General features: G+C 45.2%; 1 protein-coding gene across 2 annotated transcripts in view; it reads left to right on the forward strand.

Moving 5' to 3' along the window:
* The first annotated feature begins 1,220 nt into the window (after positions 1 to 1,220).
* LRCH1 (leucine rich repeats and calponin homology domain containing 1) overlaps positions 1,221 to 21,845 on the forward strand; it is a 167,100-nt gene continuing 146,475 nt past the window's right edge. For both annotated transcript variants that reach the window (XM_045567279.1, XM_045567280.1), the window contains exon 1: positions 1,221 to 1,784. In XM_045567279.1, the coding sequence (XP_045423235.1) occupies positions 1,472 to 1,784 (313 nt within the window). In that variant the 5' untranslated portion in view covers positions 1,221 to 1,471. The remainder of the gene's footprint in view (positions 1,785 to 21,845) is intronic.

Genomic DNA, 21,845 nt, shown 5'->3' on the forward strand with positions numbered 1-21,845 from the left:
TTGACCCCCAGGCTCGTGTTCTCAAGCCGTGTCGCTCATAGAGACAATCACGTCTCAGGTATAGAGCAAAAATAAAGGCCCTAGAGCTGGGCCTGAAATTTTAACTTCGGGAAAGGAAGACGTTATCAATCTTCCAGCTGGCCTGTCTTACGGTTTCAGACGTTCTCTGTCCCCGCCGGCGTGCCTGGGCCTGGGTGCCCGCTACAGGGTCGCGGGTGGCAGAACGCGAACTCGCCTGCAAGCAGACCTGTCAGGTCCCCCGCCCCACAGAAGCAAGGAGAAGCGGCGCAAGGACACTTTGGCAGCACTTTGAACTAGGGCTCAGGCTGTGACTGAGTTATTGGCTTGTTGGGGTCTCTGGCTTCCTATCCTAACCTCTCCCGGCACCACCCAGTCCCGGGGCACAGTCGGCCATACCCAGCCCCTGTCCCTGATATGATAATGTATTCTGTCCTCCATAGAAACTGATCTCATTTTGAAAGTCTTTCTTTCCTGTGTCTGTAGATTTCTACCATTGCTCAGGAAACATCCTGCCCTGCTTGTATTTGTCTATTCGCTCTGAAGTCTGGCCCAGGAGTATACAGTGAAAGAGAGCAACTCTAGATTCTGAGGGCCACCACTTCGAATCCAACTGCACCTGATTGCAAGGGTCGCCTTAGGCAGGTTTCTTAACTTCCTCTGTAGACTGGGGGAAACGATTTTTTCCACTCTTGGTGTTCTTGGATTAATCATTTACGTGGACTACCTAGATCGGTGCCTGGTTTATTGGAAGCGCCCAAAGGCCAGAGGGCATCTGTTCGGCTGACCCCATAGTGAATAACTGCCTCTTGGGGAATTCTGGGTCAAACAACCAGAATAACTCGCAGAATTAAGACAACTCTAGATAATTCTCTCCTTCCCGCAACCTCACAGTATTTCAAATGCCACCCATTGCCTCCGGCTGTTTTCTCAGACCGCCTAAAGCCTCCTGTCCCCTAAAAACCCCTGGGCGACAAAAGGAAACCCAGAGGCGGCGCCTATCTGAAAGTCACCTCCGAGCAGCCCCCTACGTACCCCGATTGCGGGGCGGGTCGCCGCGAAGCAGCTGGGGACAGCCCGGCTCGGCGCGGAGGAAGGCTCGGGCCGGACGGACCGCGTGGGGGAAGGAGGCGGAGAGAGCAGGCGGCGGAGGAGGAGAGAGCGGCCGAGAGGAGGGAGCAGGGGCGGGTGCAGACACATGCGCGCTGCCGCCGCCGCCGCCGCAGTCCTTAGCTTCCCGGGGACAGGAAACCTTCAAGACCGAGCTGCCACTGCCGCCTCCCCGTCCGCCCCCGATTCTGCGCGCCTGCCGCGCCCTCCTCCCCTTCTTCCAGCGTCTCCGAGTGGAGCCCCGCGGCGGCGACGCAGCCCGAGTCGCCGTCTTCCCTCGCGGGCAAAGCTGTGACCCCCCCCCGCAGCAGCGGCGGGGCGGGGTGGGGGGGCCCGGGAGAAGATGGCGACGCCGGGAAGCGAACCCCAACCTTTCGTCCCTGCTCTCTCGGTATCTACTCTGCACCCCCACCATCACCCCCACCACCACCCTCACCACCACCATCAGCACCACGGAGGAACCGGAGCCAGCGGCGGGGCGGGCGGCGGCGGCGGCGGCGGCAGCGGGGGCTTCAACCTGCCCTTGAACCGGGGTCTGGAGCGCGCGCTGGAGGAGGCGGCCAACTCCGGGGGGTTGAACCTCAGCGCCAGGAAACTGAAGGAGTTTCCCCGGACCGCGGCCCCTGGGCACGACCTTTCGGACACGGTGCAGGCAGGTGAGAGAGGGCCGAGGGGCAGGCGGCGGGTGTGGGCGGGATGTCTGGGTGGCTGCCTGTCGTGCTTTTCCCGACGCTGTGGCCAGTTAGAAATCTGGTGTCGCTAGGGGGGTCATCGGCCTGTGCTCCTCCTAGGAAGGGACACGCGTGGGCGCGGGAGAAGCGGGGGGTGCAGAGGGCACGTTGCCCCCGCCTCGCCTGGCAGATCAGTGCGGGGAAAGCTGGGGCGTGCCGGGCCGCTGCGCCCGGGAGCGCGCGGGTCTCCGGCTCTCGACCCCGTGGCGGCTGCGCCGGGGGAAGTGACCGCGGGTCTGGGACTTGCGGGCGCGCAGTGGACGTGGGAGGTTTCAGGCGCACGAGTCGGCTTCCTGGGCCCCGCGCAGGGGCTGGGAACCCGAGCGCTTACAGCCGCTTCTGCGCCTCCAGCCAGTTCTAGGCGTCTTTGCATCGAGGCGTCGCCCATCCTGCTGGGGAGACCCAGACAAAGGTGGCACGCCCTCGGCCGGCCGAACCGAGGGCATCGGCGCGGTGCCTCGAGGGCCCCGCGGCGACATCACCGAGCGATCGGGCAACTCGGGCCGCCCGCGAGGTGCCGAGGCTTCCTCTTCCTGCGCCTGTGCGAGGAGAGAGCCGCTGGGATTGTACGACCCGAATCGGCCGCCGCTTCGGAAGCGATCGGCTCCCTCCTTCCCACCCTTTCGCTCACCGCCCACACGGTGGGTTCCAGACGCCGAGGCTACCTGGTTCTCAGTAACCCGATCCCTGCCGGGCGGCGGAAGGGACCGCGTGGCAAACTAAAAGAAAAGTAATTAACGTGAGCTGGTTTTCCTGTGTGAGCCTGGCAAGTCGTAACTCGCGCCAATGAGCAGCGTAACTTTTTCAAGTTATGTCATGTGTTGACATATTTCTGAAACGTCCGCCTTCTGTTCGGTAGTTCGAGTTGCAGGAGCGCGATCTATAAACAGGAAGGAGGGTGGTGGAATGGGACTCGGGCCTCGGGGTCTGTACAGAACTGACCTGGTTTCCAACCATCCGGTTTAGCTCCTTGGAGGAGGATTTGTGTCATAGCAAGCGCCCGACATTTCCCCGGGCAGTGGGTGGCCCATTTTGGAGCCACTGCCCAGACATCTTGGCTGTCACTGCCCCATGGACTGAGTGTCAGGCCTCCTATCCTGGATGGCTTGACTCTTAGCACAAGATCTCCCAGTTTCCTCTTACAGAGGAAGAGCGGGGTGGGCAAAGGAGCAGGCAGTGGGCTTTTGGAGGCTAGGTTTTCGATGCCCTTTTCCCTTTTAAATCAATAAACATTTATTTAGAGCCCTAATGAGTATTTAGATAGAGCTCTGAGTTCACTGGAGGCAAAAGGACTCTCTAGGGTCATTAAACTTATAATTTGGATTTAGGGACAGTCAGGAATGGGCAAGAAAGAGGGAATTTCCAGAGCTGGGCTGGTAACAGCTGGAGAGTTTCTTTTGATAGGACCTCTTAGTTACATCTTCTCAAGTGGAAGTTATTCCAAGAATTGGCTGAATCATTAACTTAAAAAAAATCTGTTATTCTACTTCCTTCTGCCATGGAGCTTACCATGAACTATAGAATGATTAGATATGACTGCGGAAAATAGAGCTGGCATGACCACTAATATGTGTTTGTACAGTTCAGTAGGGGGGCTTTAAAGTTGTTGTTCTACTTCAGTTATGCTGAGCATTATTTCCAAAGTTAGGCTTGCTGTGTTGGCATTTCTTTGAGAAGACCAGTGCTTTTAAGAGCAGGGACCACATCTTTCAGCCGAGACTTGCCATTTGAAGTATGTGCTTAAAAATGTTTCTGTTCTCTCGGCTTGTTTATGGCCAGCTTAGGGTGTGAGATTTGTAGGTTTTTAACTGAGCTCTCTTGCACACGCTTAGTGCTCAGAAAAATCCACTAGTTAAATTTCAGAGCTCAATGTTAATTCCTCATCCAAAAATACAATATTAACTGGGGGAGGAGGAGCGGAAGGATGTCACCTAAGTTGTGCAGACACTTAAGACAATGCCATAAAGAGAGAAAAGTATTCAGGGTACCCAGTTATTTTGCATGGAATTTGAATACCCAAATGAATTAAAGATTTGCTTCTGCAGAACATCTTTGCCTTGGTCAAAAGCTGGCTGTAAACTATAGACATTCTTCTCTTTGTTCTAAAGAAACATTTAGTTGATCACAGAATCTTATTTGGAAGAGCAAAAAATAAAAGTAAGAGTTAAAATGACCTCTAGCATGCACAGTGTTGACATTTCCTACATATAAAGAGTTCAAGTAGGATTGAAAGTATAATTAGTAGCACATATAATAAAGATAATGGTTTCTCCTGGACTCATATTTGGTTTAAGAATCTCTCTTAAAATCAGAATGGCATATGAAGATCCTTAATACCTAAAATGTAGAGTGTACTTTTCCATAAAGTTTTTAAGACAGGGAGTGATATAGCAAGCTTTTTCGCATTGTTAAGTTGTATAAATATAGACCATTTGGTTTATGTCTTCTAAAAAGTCACTTTTCTGGCAGCCACCTATGCAGAGCTGAACAGCCTTGAAAACCAAGATGTAAGCACAGAAACTGAGAGGATATGTAAGCTGTCACCCACTGCGTACACTTTGTTCATAGGAAAAAACTCTCAGGCTTTCATTTTGAGCCTATTAATTTACTTATATTTGAGTCAAAATAAGTTATGTTGTCAGATTCTAGTCTTTTAACAAGTGAGATGAGGAAAGAAAGACTGATCTGCACAGGCCCCATGGCACAGGTGTCACTGACTGAAAGGGACAAAAGAGCCATGACTAGCACTTGCTGGGTGCACTTCACTATGCCAAGTGCTTTATCTGCATTTTTTTTCCACTCAGTCGTCACTAGGAACCTGGTCATACCCTTATCTACAGATGGGGAGTTTGAGATGGAGACAACCCAGGTAATATGCTCAAGATTATACCCCTACCAAGATGGTGGACCAGTGATTTGAACCCTGGTGGCCTCACTTTAGCCTTTATGTTCTTGACCACACTCCCCATTCAGCAGAGGGAAGGGGTGGAGAGGTGTGGAATCTGGGAAGTTTTCCGGAGATGCATTCATTCAGCGTTCGTTCTACAGGGAGCTACTGAGCTCCACTAAGTGCACGCCACTGATCTAGGCACCCGGGACACAGCAGTGACCAGAAGAGAATCTCTGTATCCCCTCTTACGGATTTTCATTCTAGTTGCAGGGCCACAGGGAGATAAATTAAGAAATAGATTTTGCAGGAAGAGTTATAGGATAGATACAGTATCTTTGTTCTATGAATACACAGGCTGCTTTGTATTGACTGGAGGTGGCTTGTAGCAAGAGCACAAATGATGACTGGTAATAAATATAAACTGAAGCATAAAATGGGGCCTGAGGAAAAGAAGTACACAAATAGGCACATCAGTAAAGCAAACTTTTTTTTTTTAGTGTTGATTTATCAAATAATATTGTTTGGATGAAGAAATTCAGAAGGGTGTTTGTATGACTAAAATAAAGTGGGTTGAAAAGAGAAATAAAAAAGTGTCTGCCTTACGCTGATTGCAGAGGGTTCTAGAAAACAAAAAGGACACTCTTAGACGTAATGTGCAGAACACTCTTTGAAAGTTAAGGAAAGGGTGGAGTGTTTCATTGCCAATATCTTTTTGAGGTGGCTGTAAGCAGGAAAGACTAATATGAAGAGCTTATCCCGGCAGGAATACAAAAGTGCAGCATAAAAAATACCCGTTTATGTGTGAGAGTTCTGTGGGAGATATGCAAGACAAGGCAGGAATACATGAGAAGCTGATTAAGTGACAGTTCCAGGAAGCCACTGGAGCCACAAGGCAGGTCAAGGTGAGTTGTCAAGTAGCACTGATGGACACTGTGTGCAGAAGTCAGAGGAAAAGTTCATTTTGGTGAAGCCGATTAGGAAAGACTTTGCTAGCAGAGGTAGGATTGGATCAGGTTTTGAGGGATGGGTAGGATTTGGATAGAAGGGCCCGTGAACACTCTGTGGTTGGAAAGATGGTTCCCAGATGTGAAGTGAGAACCTGACAGTCTAGGATTCTATGAAGAAAAGAAGAAGAGAGGGCACTGAAACCTGTCCGTCTGGTCATATCTTCCTACCCCACTCCCACCTTATAATGGGGTAGCAGAGCACAGGGCTCCTGTGACCCTTTAATTGAGGACTGCGGCTATGGCTGAGGTCTGGGATTTGTCAGCCTCTGGGACTAATGCCCTAGACTGTGTGAGCTAGCTCTCTCAAATGTCTGGACAGACTGAAAGAATCTTCTCTGAGGTTTGTGGGCAGGCTTATCTCCTGAAGGCTGACTTCCCTCACCCCACTTCCATCCTATAGCAACGGAATCCTTGGGATATTAACACTCTTTAATCATTGGAATTCACATAGACTTGATAAAGACATCTATTCATTCTCAACAACATACTCTGTTTCATAATTATGGACTCAAACTCCTGGCCTTAAGTAATCCTCCCTCCTTGGGCTCCTAACGTGCTAAGATTACAGGTGTAAGCCACCTCTTCCAGCCTATGTCCAGTTTCGAATTTTTTTTTACTATTGAATTAAATTTGTTAGTTATTTATATTTATTTATTTGTTTATTTTATAGACAGGGTCTCATTCTGTTACCCCGGCTGGAGTACAGTGGCGTGCGTGATCACAGCTCACGCAGCCTCTAACTCCTGAACTTAAGCAATCTTCCCACCTCCGTCTCCCCAGTTGCTGGTACTATAGGTATGTGCCAGCAGGTCTTGCTAATTTTTAAAATATTTTTTGTGGAGACGGGGGTCTCACTATATTGCCTAGGCTGGTCTCAAACTCCTGGGCTCCAGTGATCCTTCCGCCTCAGTCTTCCAAAGTGCTAGGATTATAGGCATGAGCCACTGTACCTAGGCAAAATATGTTGGTTACTGGTGTACTTATCACTTACTGTGGTAGTCACTATCACGTAAATATCTTTATTCATTACATATACGGTTTTCTAAATACTCCTCCATTCATAAACCGTAGGTCATATCCTTTTCCTTCCTATTACTATTTTTTTCTTTTGATCAGTTTCCTCCTTGTCAAGGTATAGAGAACTTCTAATATTAAATAAAAGCTTTTAGAGCGACTAAGGTAACATATATAGTGGTTCTGAATCATGTCCAGATGTGCTCTTCCACATACATGTCTGTGGTATGGCAAAAACAATCTCCACAAACATACATGCTATTCTCACCACTTGCATTATAGGCTGCTTTATTAAAAAGGCAAGAGCTTACTAATCGTGCTCCTAAAATACTAGCATACAGTTACAGGCTAGGCAACCTCTGGGAATTCTTGGTCTGTGCCAGTTTATAAAGCAACAACCCAAGGTTTGACCTGCATCATTGAAATGATTCTCCTAGATAGTTCATTAGTCACTGTAACATCTTATTTGATTTTTGGTGGGTGTTTGATATGAGGCCAAAAATTAGCACACTCTATCATTTAAAAATTTTTATTTACATTGTTGACGAAGAATTCTTTTTGAATTACGGTAGTGAACTGAAATTTTTCATGCCATGGTTTAGTAATTCTTTGGTATAGATAATTTTTCAAATCCATGTTGATATCAGTCAGTTCAGAAGTCAATTTCCCTTTGCCCTTGTTGTCCTTCTGGTGTGTAAATAGACTTTTTCTACCCTATTACTCAACTTCATCATTGTTTGTTTAAACGTAAGTTGTTTCCCGCTTTTGTTTGTGCTTTTATGTTTCCTCCCCTTTTTCTTATGTATAAAGACTTTTTATATTTCAGCTGGGCAGCGTTTACTTACTCTTAACATCTCCCAATAATCATCTCCTCGCAGGTGTTGTAGTGTATGTACTTTTCCAGACACTTGGTTAAAATGGCAGAAATGCTGTTAACTCTGCTTAAGGTGGTTATGGGTTTATCAGTCAGGCCACAGGACTTGAGCTTTTGTTTAATTAGTGAGGCTACTCTCCAGATTTTGTTTGGCTTTTTGGAAAAATTGAATGATGTCTTAGAGAGATATCAGGGGAACCTGGCCTGGGTTTAGATGTAGAAATTCCAGAAATTTGTGAACTTTTCTAATGATTGTGTCAGTTGTTGGAATTAATGTAATTTGGTGTTAATTGCAGCAATTATTTCAAGTTACAAAATTATAATCTATCATAGAAGATTTCAGGATGTAAGACATGAAACCCAACTATATTTACATAGCTGATGCCTTTATTTATGCAAAACTCATGCGAAGCTTAGCTTCTGTTATTGCTACTATTCTTTTGTTGCATGAAAGGTTTTTTGCATCAGAACTTTGCTGTGAGATTTCAGATAGTAAGAAAAGAAAGATTAGGAGTCCAAGTAAGACTTAGTGTAGGAAAACTAGGCCTACTAATAGAGACTCAAGCTTGAAATACGCCTGTGTTTGTCTTCATTTTAATTTAAGAGTTCAGTGATATTGCTTCCATATTCTGTAGTAAGAAATAGTACATTTGGAAGCCATCTGTTCCCATAAAGTAATTCAAAAATAGAGTGAGATTGTTTACATGAACAGAAATTCGACGAACTGTGAGAATTTGGCTTCTCTTTCTTGGTCTAGCAATGCAATAGAAGGGAAATGCCTTTATAGTCAGATTTCTGTATATGTTCGAAGTTTTTTCCCAACTGTATCTTCCTTCACTGGCCATAAAGGAGGATATGGCTGGGGGGAAAAAAAAATCAAAGAACAATATGTTTGATTTGCATAACAGAATACTTCATTTTTTTTTTTTTTTTGCTTGATAAGAAATTGCTCCTGTGTTAATATGATATTCATGCTGAGGCAGCTCAACTTACTGTACCTGAAACTCTTACAGAATATTTTTAAGTCATCAGGGGCAGATTATTTGATTTTGGGATCTCCCTAGATGTTTGCTTTTCTTTCTTCTGCTGTTTGCTTTTTTTCCCTCAGTCCCTCTGCTGGAGGAGGAGGACCTAACATGGTTGTGAGATGAAGCTGGAGCCCTCCAGCCCAGTGTTCTCACCAAATGCGCAGAAAGAGGCCCCATCTTATTTTTTTTTTTTTTTGATCGTCTGGCTTCTCACGTGGCCTTGCTTTTGACAGACGACCCCTGCAGTGAAGTACATAGGCTTTGCCACATGATGTATCCCTCTGTTACTCTTTCTTATTTTCTATGTTTATGCCATGCAGCTGAGGAGTAGCATCAGTACGTCTGACCCGGTTCAATCAGCTTAGCTCCGATTTAACTCACTTTATCTCTGCAGGCAACAGTGACAATTCAAACATAGCACCAGCAGCCTACTGACTTGCCCTTCCTCTTGATTGCCTTCATTTTGCTTTTCCAAGTCATTTACCTCTTGTCTCTCGCCTCCCTGCCCGGTAAAATTCTACTGTCCCCACTCTCATGAGTCCCCAGACCTGCTCAAAACAAACAGTCTCCCCACCACTTCTCCTTGCACATCTCAGCACTGAATCATGTGTAGCCTTAAGGCATCTTTGCATTATTTCCTTATGGCAGTTTTATTTTGTTTTATTGCCTTCCCCTTTGGTACTTCCCATGTTTAAGCATTTCCCTCCTTCGTTGGCCTGTGAGGTTAGGCTAGATAAGACTTTTCTTGATTTTTGTATATGCCTTCCATGACTAGCACAGAAAGTGCTAGGTAAACATCCTGCTCTTGGTCTTTGCACTTTTGGTCCATCACCTTGGATCCACCCTGAAGCCATACCCTGCTTGTGCACATTTTGCTGGTCTGCTGCGATTTTCCTGGTGCTGACCTAATTTTTCTCACATGGCATCTTTTTACCTCTCAGCATCTCCCACTGTACACTGGGTGGCTTAAATGACAGAAACTTATTTTCATATAGTTCCGGAGGCTAGAAGTCAAAGATCAAGGAGTTGGCTTCTACTAAGGCCTCCCTCCCGGATGGCAGCTGGTGGTCTTCTCCCTGCACCTTCGTATGGCTGCTCTCTGTGTGCACACATCCTTGGGGTCTCTTGGTGAGTCCAAATTTGCTCTTCTGATAAGGACACCAGTCTTATTGAATTAGAGCCCACCCACAGGACCTCATGTAACCTTAATGACCTCTTTAAAGGTCCCGTCTCTAAATATAGTCACATTCTCAGGCGCTAGGTGTTAGTGTTTTCATGTGAATTTTGAGGGTCACAGTTCAGCCCATAACGCCCACTCACTCACCCCTGCTGTAGCTGGTAGCTACTGCTCCTCCCCCAGCCTGCGTAAACTGACCTTGCGCTTGTATGAGGCTGACGTTAATGCTGCCCTTGTACTAGGCCGGGGATCAGGCCTGTTTGTTCACCATCCTGTCCTCAGGATCTAGCCCAGTGCTCACTGGCTACCTACAGGGTCCATGGTTAAGAGTCTCAGGAAATGCTACTGAGCACATATAGTATGTGTAAGCATTATTTATATTCTTGTGACAGTTTTGGAAGGATGGTAGCATAGGCAGTATTTATTTTTCCACACTGCATGTGAGGAAACTGAGGCAGGATGGTGAAATGATTTTCCCTGGGTTATGCTGCTAGTCAGTGGTTGAGTCAGGACCACATCTTCTGAGTTTGTATGCTGTTTCCATTCATTCCTCAGCCTAACATTGCTCTCAGTTCTGATTTGATTTCTACCAGGACAAAGAAATTCTAATGGGGAGTGTGATAGAGAAGAATGAATTCAGGATTCTCACAGTGGAGAACGGGGAAGAGTATTCCTGTGCCATGTTCTGTATGCAGGTGAGGGGTGCTAGGTCCGGCTCCTGTTTTGACCTTGACATTGGAGGGGGGACAGGGAGGGTCTCAGAGCAGGGCCTGGGGGGCATCTCTTCACCCTCTCGCCATTGATTTAAAAGCTCTTCCAGATTTAAAAAAAAATTGACCACCTTTTCATGCTCTTGGCAAAAAACCAACTTTTGAATCCTTTTATGTTCTTGGCAACTGCTCGGAAGATGTATATCAAACACTTCTTGAAGAACTGAGAAAATGTCTATGAGGAGGCAGAGCTTTAGAAGTAAATATATAGATTTAAACATATCTCTTCTTTTCTCACTGTTTAACTGGCATCCTGCGTTTATTTTGAACTTCTATCAGAAGTAATTTCATTGAGAACGCTATGATAGGTTCGGCATCGCCCTGGGGTTACTGACAGGGGAGTGGAAGTTGGGGGGATGATGTCTGTTAGGGCAGAGTCACATCTAGGGCCAGGGTCCTTCAGAATGTTTCCTCATTCACTCCTCAGAACACCGGGGAGGTAGGTAGAATCGTCTGTTACTGAGAAGGGAAATGTACTGAGTACATTTGAAGAGCCAGTAAAGCCAGAGCCAAATTTGAACTTGAACTCTTGTTGAATAAGCATGGGAACCTCCTCTGTTTCAGTGCCACTGAATATTTAGAGCCCGAGGAACAGAGCAGAGAAAGAGATTTTGCAGATGAGAATCAAGCCCAGGGCAATTTGATAGATGGTCCTTGGTGTGGGGTAGAGATTTTAGAGTCTGTCCCTGAGTAGGACCCAGACTCCCAACTAATGTGATTTCCCCCACAAATCTGAAAATGAGCGCAGAGGACCAGGTATATGCGGGGAGTCCCAGCCCTAATCCTCACCTGCTTGTAATGGCCAGGTATCAGCTCCATTTCTAAGAATTGTGTTTTAAAGCAAACAACAATTGTTAGTTTTAAAAATTCTTCAAGGTGTCTTTTATTAAAAAATGTAGGTAGACATTTGAGTTTTTAGTTTTAGTGTAAACTTTACTTATTAGACTTTATAATATATAACCTGATTAAACAGTCCATTGACATTTTACTAGATTTTATTCCTTCCAATGAGAAATGAACAAATAGCCTTTGGGTGAGAGACCAGGTTTATTTTCTAGACCATTACCTTTGGGATACAGGGACATACATTCCAAAAAGCTGTTTTATTAAGTAATAAGGATCATTGATTTGATTTCTAAAAATATGTCTTATTTTGTAATAAAGATCCTTTAGGACATTAATTGCATTTACAATCTTGTAGATAAAATAGGGCAGCATAAGATTATGGGTAGAAACCCAGAATTTTTTGCATGTATGCAAATTGAATGTGATTTAAAGGAATCGGTGCAATTGAAGGCAAATAGATCTCTTTGTGTAGTTCCCCTGGAGATCAGATGATAATCTCTGCTCGCAATTTAAGGCAATTATGTGTTTTTCCCTTGCCTTTAGAAATAAATCCAAGTTAATTTTAGTTGTAGCAGTCATTCCAGTGTTATAGGCTTGTCCTAAACTTAGCCAGGGTTTGTTCAGATATTTACAATTAATGCCTTCTTGTATCTATGCAGTACTTTAAAAGGTGCTATGGTATAAACCTGTGAGTACAAATATGCCTAAATCTGATGTATTTTATAAAATTCAGTTGGCAGCTGTGAAGACTTGCTTTTGTCCCCTCCCTGCCCTCCGCAGCTAAGTCCTTGGAATCAGTATGTTAATGAAGACTTGTCTTAATGTGAAATTTGCACAGTGGGAGTGCTGAGGTAATGTGCCCTGATAGAGCCCTTAATGTCTGCCTCTTAGGAGGGTGAGTGACAAAGACAGTATCACCCAGCTAAGTGCTGTCATAATCAGGCAGCCTGGGTCTTTCTCAAGTGGGTTCGTAGTTTCGGTGTGCGCTCTCTTGTGTCTCTGTGTCTCAGACCCTTTTCTCCTTGGGCAGTTTATTTATAATCTCTTAATACAACATGGTAGATTGGATTGGACAAAACCCCATCACCTTGGATAAAAGACTTCAGCTTTTGGGCATATCACTTTGCATAAGTCTGTGCAGCGCTCTTTCATTTTTTGAGAGAACATAGTAGGTCTCTGTGGATATCACAAGAGATGCTATTAGAGGATGGTCATGAGTAGTGTTATCCTAATCCAGATTTGCCAGGGACGGTCTGGGTTTATACTTCTCGCCCTGGCCTAGTTAATAATAACACCTCCACCAGAAAGTGGATAGAAAACTGAGACTGGAGGTGCAGAGGTGATTACCTGAGAAGGGACACAGAGAGGATGGAAATGTTCTGTGTCTTAATTGTAATGGTGACAACACAGGTGTATGAATTTGTCAGAACTCAGTGAACTCTGCCCTTAATATGGGTGTATTTTATTGCAGGTAAAGCATATTAAACACCTTTATAAAGTAGACTAAAAAGATACCTGTGCACCCACTATCCGACTTAAAAAGTAGAACATTTCCAATACCTTTTTAGCTTTCTGCCTGCTGCTGATTCCTGTTGACAAACTGTTTTAAAACACAGAATAACTGGGGCTTTGTGGCTGAATCAATGCCTACTATTAGAAGACTAATAGCTCTATTTTAGTGGACAGGTTCTTTGATTTTCATTTTCCTTATTTTGAAACAGCTTGTTAACCCTCTTTATGTAGTTTCACTCATAAAATATTCTAATTCTGTTTTTAATAAGTGGCATTTTATTTTACTGATAGAAATATCTCGTGTTGCACCAAATTTCCTAGGATCACTGGGATGATGTTAGCTAACGGAGTCCAAGGCCTAAGAGCATTTATTGTGCGCCTACTGCATGCCAGACACTTTGCAGACATGATCTCATTTGTCCCCTGGGCCTATAAAATAGGTATCACTCACCTTAAATTTCCTGACGTGCGGAACTGAGGTTCACAGATGCTAAGACGCTTCCCCAAGATCCCCACACAGAAGTGGAGGAGTCGGGCGTCGAACCCCTGTTGTCTGAGCGTACTGTCGATGTAGAGAACTATCTTTTGCTGGGGAGAGTCGAGCACTTGGCTGGCTCCCTTGCTTGTGTCCTGTAGCCCTGGACCACGTGGCATATCATTTCCAAACTTCCTAAATCACAACAGTGATCCTGCACACTCCCTGCGTGTGGCTCTCTCCTGCCCGCCCACCCAGGCAGGCTCAGCTGTCTGACAGCGGATCCCCAGGGCCTCTGGAATCTGGCGCCACCCTGCTTATCCTGCTGGGTTTTCCTCTCGCCCTCCTCAAGGGCCTCCCTGGTTCCAGCTGCCTTTTTTTTTAAATGTCCCCATATGTTTCAGGTTAAGTGCCTCTACTTTGCCTTTGTTTGTACCTTTTGTTTTCTCACTGCACTTGCCAAATAAAATAAAACCGAAACAACAGCCTCAACAATAATAAACCCAAGTTCTCCAGTCCCTATAAGTCATCTCAGAATCTCAACTCCTGCCTCTCTGGGATGCCCCAAACTCCAGCCTCCCTCTCCGTCACTCACCTCCATCTTTTGGTCTATAACAGTTTACAATGATTGAGTCCTTCATTGTACTTTAATTTGCTGTCTTTTCTCTCCACTTAATAATAAACAATAACAATTATAATTGTTTTATTTATTGAGTCAGATCTTGTGTTCTCCACTTTACGTGGCTTTCTCTAATTCCCAAAACAATCTTAGGAGGTAAGTACACCTTTTCTCCCCATTTGATAGATTGGAAAATTGAGGCTTCGAGAGAAATGCCTGAGATCACATAGCTACCAAGTGGCGGGACTGGGATTCAAAGCCAGTGTGACCTGAGTTTGACTGCTCTTTGCCAACTCCTTACAAATGCCTTGATGAGAGCAGAAAGGAAAGGAAACTGACATTTACTGTGCGTTTCCTACAGCATGGAGTGGAGGTGGGTTAGCATGTTGTCTCACGTGATCCTTACCCTACTGCTAAGCATTAGTTATCGTGGCCTCCAAAAAACTGAAGCTCTGTATCAAGAAATAACTGACAGTCACAGAGCTGGTAAGTGGTGAGATCAAAATTAAACTCGACCTTTCTGCCCCTAGAGATGCTACGCTGTGTGCATGAGGAACTCGTTCTTTATTTCTTTTTTATTCTCTGCAGGGCCTAGTATAAGGCTGGACATTGGTGAAACTTTCCAGTCAGTTATAGGTTGATTTAAAAAAATCAAAGGTTCCTTTTACTCTGTTAGAAGTATGAGCCTATCAGGCAGTAGGGACGAGTAGAACCCATAAAGAATGTTGCATTTTTAGAAGAGACAGTGTAAAAACAAAGATGAGGTGAGATAGATAGAGCTCATCCTTCAAAGTAACTCACTATTTAAAAAATCCCAAGCCTACAAAAAAGGAACTCCTTTATGTTCTAAAAATATGCTACAATATGTTAGACTTTTGGTGCTCAAAACACGGCTCCCTTAACTGCCCACCGGTTTTGTGCCTCTTGGCTGTTCTTGCAAGTAACTCAGCACGAAGAAAGGACAGATCTGCATCAGATGTAGTTCCTGGGCCTTGGAATATGTCCCCCACTTTTGTTTTTATCAGCAGAGTGTTACTATTGAGCGAGCTGCGTGCCAAGAGAACAGTTGTCAGTGGTATTTGCAGCGTTGCACGTTAGCACAGTGCCAGAGATTTAAGGGTAGACTTTTAAGTGAAGACGGGCAATGACTGTCTTCCACCCTTTGCTTTTTGTGCTCAATAACTGGAGAAACGCTAGCTGTGTGCTGGGTTTTCTCAGAGTGGGCTCGCTGTATCATTTCCAAGGGCTATGGCGCTTTTGAGCATTGTGTGTGATGTGAATGCTCTTCCAGAATGATGAAATGCCAAAGGGCTCAAATCATGATGTCTTTGTTCACTGGCTCCCATGCCTTTCTTGCTGTTACCATCCATGAGGTTTAAAACCATCGCAGCTGTTTAGGTGATGGTCTTGGAGTCCAGCAGATCAAGGTCAAATTCCAGCTCCATCACTTAATAGTTGGGTGACTTTGGGCAATTCATGCACCTCTCTGAGCTTCTGATTTCTAATCTGTACAGTGAAAGTAATATAGCTTATCTCATGGGGTTGATGCAGTGGTTGACAAAACAGATTCTAAGTACATGGCACTTGGCTCGTGTGTCTGTGAGAGAGAGAGAGAGAGATTGGTGGTGGCTCTGTGTGTGTGTGTGTAAGAGGGAGACATTGGTAGGAGCTGTTTTTTGAACTGTGGTGCCCACAAAGAGGGAGCTATTTTTGGAGAGGAGGGGTCTTCTCACTGCTCCCAATCCCCACCCATGCTGGGGACATGCATCTGTCTCTCTCTGTCACTAGTGTGGGAACATGTCTCTTGTCACATACAGCTGTCTTTCTGTTCCCGTGGTCTGCCAGCGTGGGGCTGAGGCCACTCCCTGCACTCCTCTTCCTCCTGGTACCCCCATCCCAGGCAGTGCCTGGGACTCCCTATCCAGCTGTCCCCCCAGCTTGAAGCTTGCTGCTCTTGGAGGGGAGGGCTTTGATTCTCTTTCCCAGGCTTCAGGAGCAGGTCCTCTGAAGCTAGAGTTCCCTGACCAGATATGTTTATCATTTTATTTGAACCATCCTGAGACTTAGTGCAATACTTCTTTCAGCTCTGTGCCTTTAATTTGACAACTTTAATGTGACAACCTGTTATATGGCATGGTGACTTAGCTCTTGGTGAAAGATAAAATGAATGAGTGAAAGAGAGCGAGAGAGAAATAGGTGCTAATTTGTTTCATTTATGAAAGAGAGAGCAGGATTATCTAAAAGCTAATTTTGCATAGCAATATGAACACCTCACAGTGGTGATTCTTAAGGGACAGGTGTATAGTTTGAAATAAATATTTATGCCCATATTTTCATTATATTGACTAAAGAAAAAAAGCTCAACAAAATCTTCCAACTTGGGGTGGTGCAGAAGATAGAGTGAGAAGGTAGTATCCGGGTGTGGATAAAAGAAGCCGTAAAACATTGTGAAGACTTTAAAAAGCTTCCAGAAGTTGTGCATTCACACACACATTTCACAAATTAAGATGTGCTGCATTATCTTATTTATTCATTCATTCATCCAGCACATACTTATTCTCTAGTATGTGTAAACTGCTAGGAGCTCGCCCCTTCCCACTGCTTCTGACTGCGTGTGATAAAGACAGCAGCGTGCTTGGTGGCTTGGGACCGCTTGGCCTGGGTCAGCGTTCCTGCTCCTCCATCTCCTGGCCAAGTGACTTTGGGCAAGTTCCATAACCTCTCCGTGCTCTAGTTGCCTTATTTGTAAATAGAAATGTTAACAGTACCTGTCTCAGAGGGCGTTTGGGAGTTGAAGGTGCAAGGAGCACAGAGCAGCGCCTGGCATCTGAGAGATGTTCACTGTTATATTTGTTTCTGACTTATTTGTTTGCTTCTTTATTTCATTCTCCCCCTCCACCATTAAATGCTGAGAGAGACCTTGTTTTTCTTTTCTTTTGTGACGAGTATCTCTAGTTCCTAGGACAGACAGTGTCTGGCCCAGGGTAGGAGCTTAGTGAATATCTGAGCTCAGTAAATGAAGAAATGGCTGGATGAATGAATGGAATGAGTGGAGGCCAGGTCCATACTGGCTACGCCAGAGACAGTCACGAACAAACACAGTGCCTGCCTTTTGGAGCTGCCAGTTAGTCAAGTGAAGGAGAAACCTAGAGATTTGTAATGACAGAAGGTCACGTATGCCACGCAAGGGGAGAACAGGGTGGGACGCTTCTGCAATACGTGATCAGGGAAGAGGTGGCATTTTCAGACTATTTTGGGTGATTGACTGATAAACAAAACCACTTTTTTCCCTTCATCCATTTGAGGGCTTAAAATAATTATTTGTGGGTTTCCTCTTCTGCTTTTTAAAGCATTTCCATCTCAATTATTCCCTCTCTTCAGACATATAAACTATGATGTGCATGTTCTAAAGATTTTTAAAGGAAGGTAAACAAATTTTAATGATTTGAAAGGTTTTTAAAAAGTTGACCCATGTAACTTAAAACTGATTGTAAAACACTTGTTTACTTACGGTTATCTGGAATTAGTTTATATGGGTTTTTTCTCATTTTTATTTCTCATAACTTCAAACTGATTATGAAACACTCGCTTGTTTACTTTTGGCGGTCTGGAATTAGTTTGTGTGTGTGTGTTTTTCTCATTTTGGTATATGGGATGGTTATTGGTTTTCCCCTGATCTTTTCCTTGTCTGCATAAATTCAGACAGCAAAATTCTTTTTGGCAGTGGTAAGAATAAAGACTCTGCTTAGTCTTAGTCTTTGGGTGAGGTTTATAGGAAATATTTGCAAGTATGTTCTGGAATATTGAACTAACAAGTTCTTTTGGCCAATGGATATGAGATAAATGAAAAATTTCAAGCCAACATATACCTGACGGACAAGAACCACCTTCTTTTAATGGCTAGAAATCTCGTTAGGGTCTGCTCTTCTTTCCATTCCTGTCCTACTTTGTTAGTGAGTCTGACCACAGTAGCAGAGAATCGCTGGAAAGGACGCTGTGCGGCTGGTGCTGTCCGCGCCAAGGTTCATATTCCCTGCTGTAGAGTATCATTTTTCTAGGGGTGCAGTTTAAGCTCAGCTATGCACCCCAAACATTGGTGAAGACAGCCTGTTGCAGAGCTTAGCATCACAGAACCACAAGATGTGTGTATGGTTATCTAAATACAGAACTCTTTTTTAAAATTTCAGAATATTACAGGGGTATAAACGTTTAAGTTACATATATTGCCTTTGCACCGCCTGAGTCAGAGCTACAGCATGCCCATCCCCCAGACAGTGCACACCACACCCACTAGGTGTGAATTTACCCATCCCCTCCTCCCCACTCCCACCTGCCCGACCCCCGATGAATGTTACTTGCATATGTGCACATAAGTGTTGATCAGTTAATACCAATTTGATGGTGAGTACCTGTGGTGCCTGTTTTTCCATTCTTGTGATACTTCACTTATAAAGAACTCTTATTGCAATCTTGTGGCTCTGGCAGTAGAGTTGGGCTTGGGAGGGCTTTCTCATTCATGTGTAGTGCACACAAATGATTCTGTCTCCAAGCTGAAGGACACATTGCTCTGCAGCATGAATCTGAAAATTAAAAGCTGTGCATGAGAGTGTACGTGTGTGCGTCTGGTGTTGGTGGTGGGGTCTCATTCCTACTTGTAAAAATCCTCAGCCAGGGGTTTTCAAAGCATTGCATAGAGTTTGTTGTTCTTCAGCTTCCTGTGTTGACTAGGTGTCAGCAGTCCTTCTTCAACCTTGGGCAATGCCTTGAAAACAGAGATCGTCGTGTGTCACGGGATGGATTTAAATGGAATTGAATGATGCAGAAACCATTGCCCAATTTATATTTAGGTACATAATGTTTTTTTTTTTTCTGTCTCTTTCTCTTTTTAAATTTTCCCTGTAAGAAGTTCTTTTTGGCCGAAATGAGAGAGTGAAGCAGTCTCCTGAGTCCTTGAGCTGATGCTTTTGGTAAAATAGTGAAGATCGGTGGAGAAATCCGGGGGGAGAGGGAATGAACATGATTAATAGCAGTAAAGGAGGAAACCCCTGGCAGGAATGATACAAAATAGTACATCATCTGAAAGTGACTAATATTTGACTTTGGAATGCATTTTTATTTTTGGCAGTGGATTTACCTCCCTTGGTCCTGCCTGGGCAGACGTCGGAATTAGTCAGCGTTCCTTAAGCACATGCTGACTATGGCCAAAGAAAGTGGCAGCCTCAAGGCTTGCTGGCGACCAGGGGGAAGCCAGATGGATTAGACATTTGCCGGGGACCTCGTGTTCATGTAGCCTCCAGGGCGGTCGTCTGAGCTGGAGAAACAAGAAACTCAAAGGCACTTTTAGCGAGGTTCTCACGAATGGCAGCATATTCTAATACTAGTGCTCCCTTTAGGCAGGCCCTAAATGAGAAGGTCTTGTTCTGATTTTTTTTTCCCATAGACTTCAGGCTGTCAGTGTAAAACTTGTTAGAATTCCCAAGTGAAACCGTTTAAATGCCTTTCCATCTAACCCCTGGGAGTCCTGACTGACGTGTGTCAGTTGCTGCTGCACTCAATAGAAACAACTGCATTCTTTATGGTGATTATCTATGTATATTTTGAGACCGGGAAAGCTATTGCAACACGGTCACATTGCTGTTGTTGGTTAGAGCTCTGGGATTTTAGTGTTGTCTACTTTGGTGCCCTTTGAAGAGTTGGGGAGACATACTCTTCTCTCTCTTGGTGTTCTTGACTTCACCCAGCCAGGATCAGAGGGTCCGTTCTGTGGTCTCACAGAATTTTATACTTACCCTTTCTCATATTCTCCCTATGGTATTGCACTTCTCTATTTATTTGTCCCCAGCATCCCAGCACAGTGCTATGCCTACGTTGGCATTTGCATTAGTTTTTCATTACTTTGTAAGAAATTGCCTCAAACTTAGTAGCTTAAAACAACACACAGTTATTGTCTCACAGGTTCTGTGGGTCAGGAGTCCAGGCACAGCCTCGCTGGGCGCTCGACTCGCAGGCTCCCCAGACTGTAATCAACGTGTTCACTGGGGCTTCTGTCATGTGGAGCTTGGAGTCCTCTTCCTAACCGTCAAGGTTATTGGCAGAGTTCAGTCCCTTGTAGCGGTAGTGCTCAAGGTGGCTTTTTCCTTCTCGGCCAGCGGGAGAATATCTCTGACCTCAGGGTGGGTCCCAGTCCCTCCTTTAAAGGCATCGCCTGATTAGATCAGGCCCACTCAGGATCATTCAAAGTCCACTGATTAGGGACCTTAATTGTATTTGCAAAATCCCTTTGCCGTAGGAGATAATGTAATCATTGGGGTGATATCCCATCATATTCACCGGTCCCATCCACCCACCCTCAAGGGGAGGGGGTGCAGATAAAGTGTTGAAACAATGAATGAATGAAGTGAATGAATTCTCATAGGTGGCAACACGGTAACTAACTTTCATGTAGAATGAGAGCTGGTCTGGAGTTCCTTACTGCTGAGTGCAGTCGCAAGCAGTTAATCCTTGGTGAGCTGCGTCCCAGTGACTGTAAGCCAAACAGAAGAGAATACACAGCAAGAAAGGAAGAAAGGAAAAAGAGAAGGACTTCCAAGGAAATCATAAATCGCAGGCTGATTGCAGAGGGTGTGCCAAGGAGTTCTCCCCACCCCCTAGGCTGCTGCCGTTTACAGTTGCTCAGAGACTAAGCAACTGTGGGTGTCCCCTCAGTTCTGCTCCTGTGGCCTAGCCACTGGAGTCGCAGAAGGGCGGAGGCGCCCAGTAAAGGGAAACCCCTTTAGCTTTGCTTTTAGTTTCCAGAGATCGAGTCTCTGCCTTAGGCTGAAAGAAAAACCTGGTGCGAATCTTTATTTGCCCCCTTATAACCGCACGCACATGTGGCCACCTCTTAGACTCCTCCCGCAGTGAGATGCATTAGGTGTGGAAAGGAAGCCTTAATTTCAAATCTCCTGGCTGCGGCTAGCTTTAAAATCACATTGAACAGTGGCCGTCTGTGTTTAATTTGGAAGAGCAGAAAGGATACATGCTTCGTGGCGCCTGCATGGTGAAAGTCTCCATGACTTAATACCGCTCTGCCCAACCTTAGAAGCTTCCCATGCAGACAATGGCCCTGCTGCCCCAACAGTTCCAGGGCCTGGGTGCCACCTTGTGTAAACATTGTTGCTTTTAGTGCATCATAGAGGCAAACGGATGACACATTAATAGCAGCTGGAGGATCTCATTAAAATTCGGAGGAAAATATGAGGGCTGGAGCCTGGTAATGTACAGACAGTAAAAGTCTTTGTCTTGTCTGATTAACAACTGGATGCATTCTGAGTGCCTTTCTGGATGGTAGAAACCAGCATTTCAGCAGGAAGTACCATGTTACTCTCCTTTACAGTAGCCTATCCCTGTTTTTTCAATTCCCTTATTCCCTCCAAAAGTAATATGCTGATCCGTTAGACTCCCTTGAGAATTGAAACAGCTCAGTGGCCAAGGCGGTCCCTGTGAGCTGGTGCAGAAACGACAGTTGCTAGCTTGGATTTGGAGACATCTGAATTATGCAGTCAGATGCTTCCATGGAGGGAGCTGGATGTACAGGGTGTGGCTCTTGAGCCAGAAAGGACGGGGAAACACACCAGGGGGAGCTCCGTTGGGGGGAGGGTGGCGAGGCATTCTCTTATTTTTATTAATGTGTTTAACTGGTCCAGCCAGACTGCAGCCTCCCAACTCTGCAGAGAAAACCTAAGGCTGACAAAAGTTCTCTCCCTCATAAAGAACATGGGGCCGTTTCCCCCTG

Source organism: Lemur catta, chromosome 13 (genome assembly GCF_020740605.2).
Source record: "Lemur catta isolate mLemCat1 chromosome 13, mLemCat1.pri, whole genome shotgun sequence".
NCBI lineage: Eukaryota > Metazoa > Chordata > Mammalia > Primates > Lemuridae > Lemur > Lemur catta.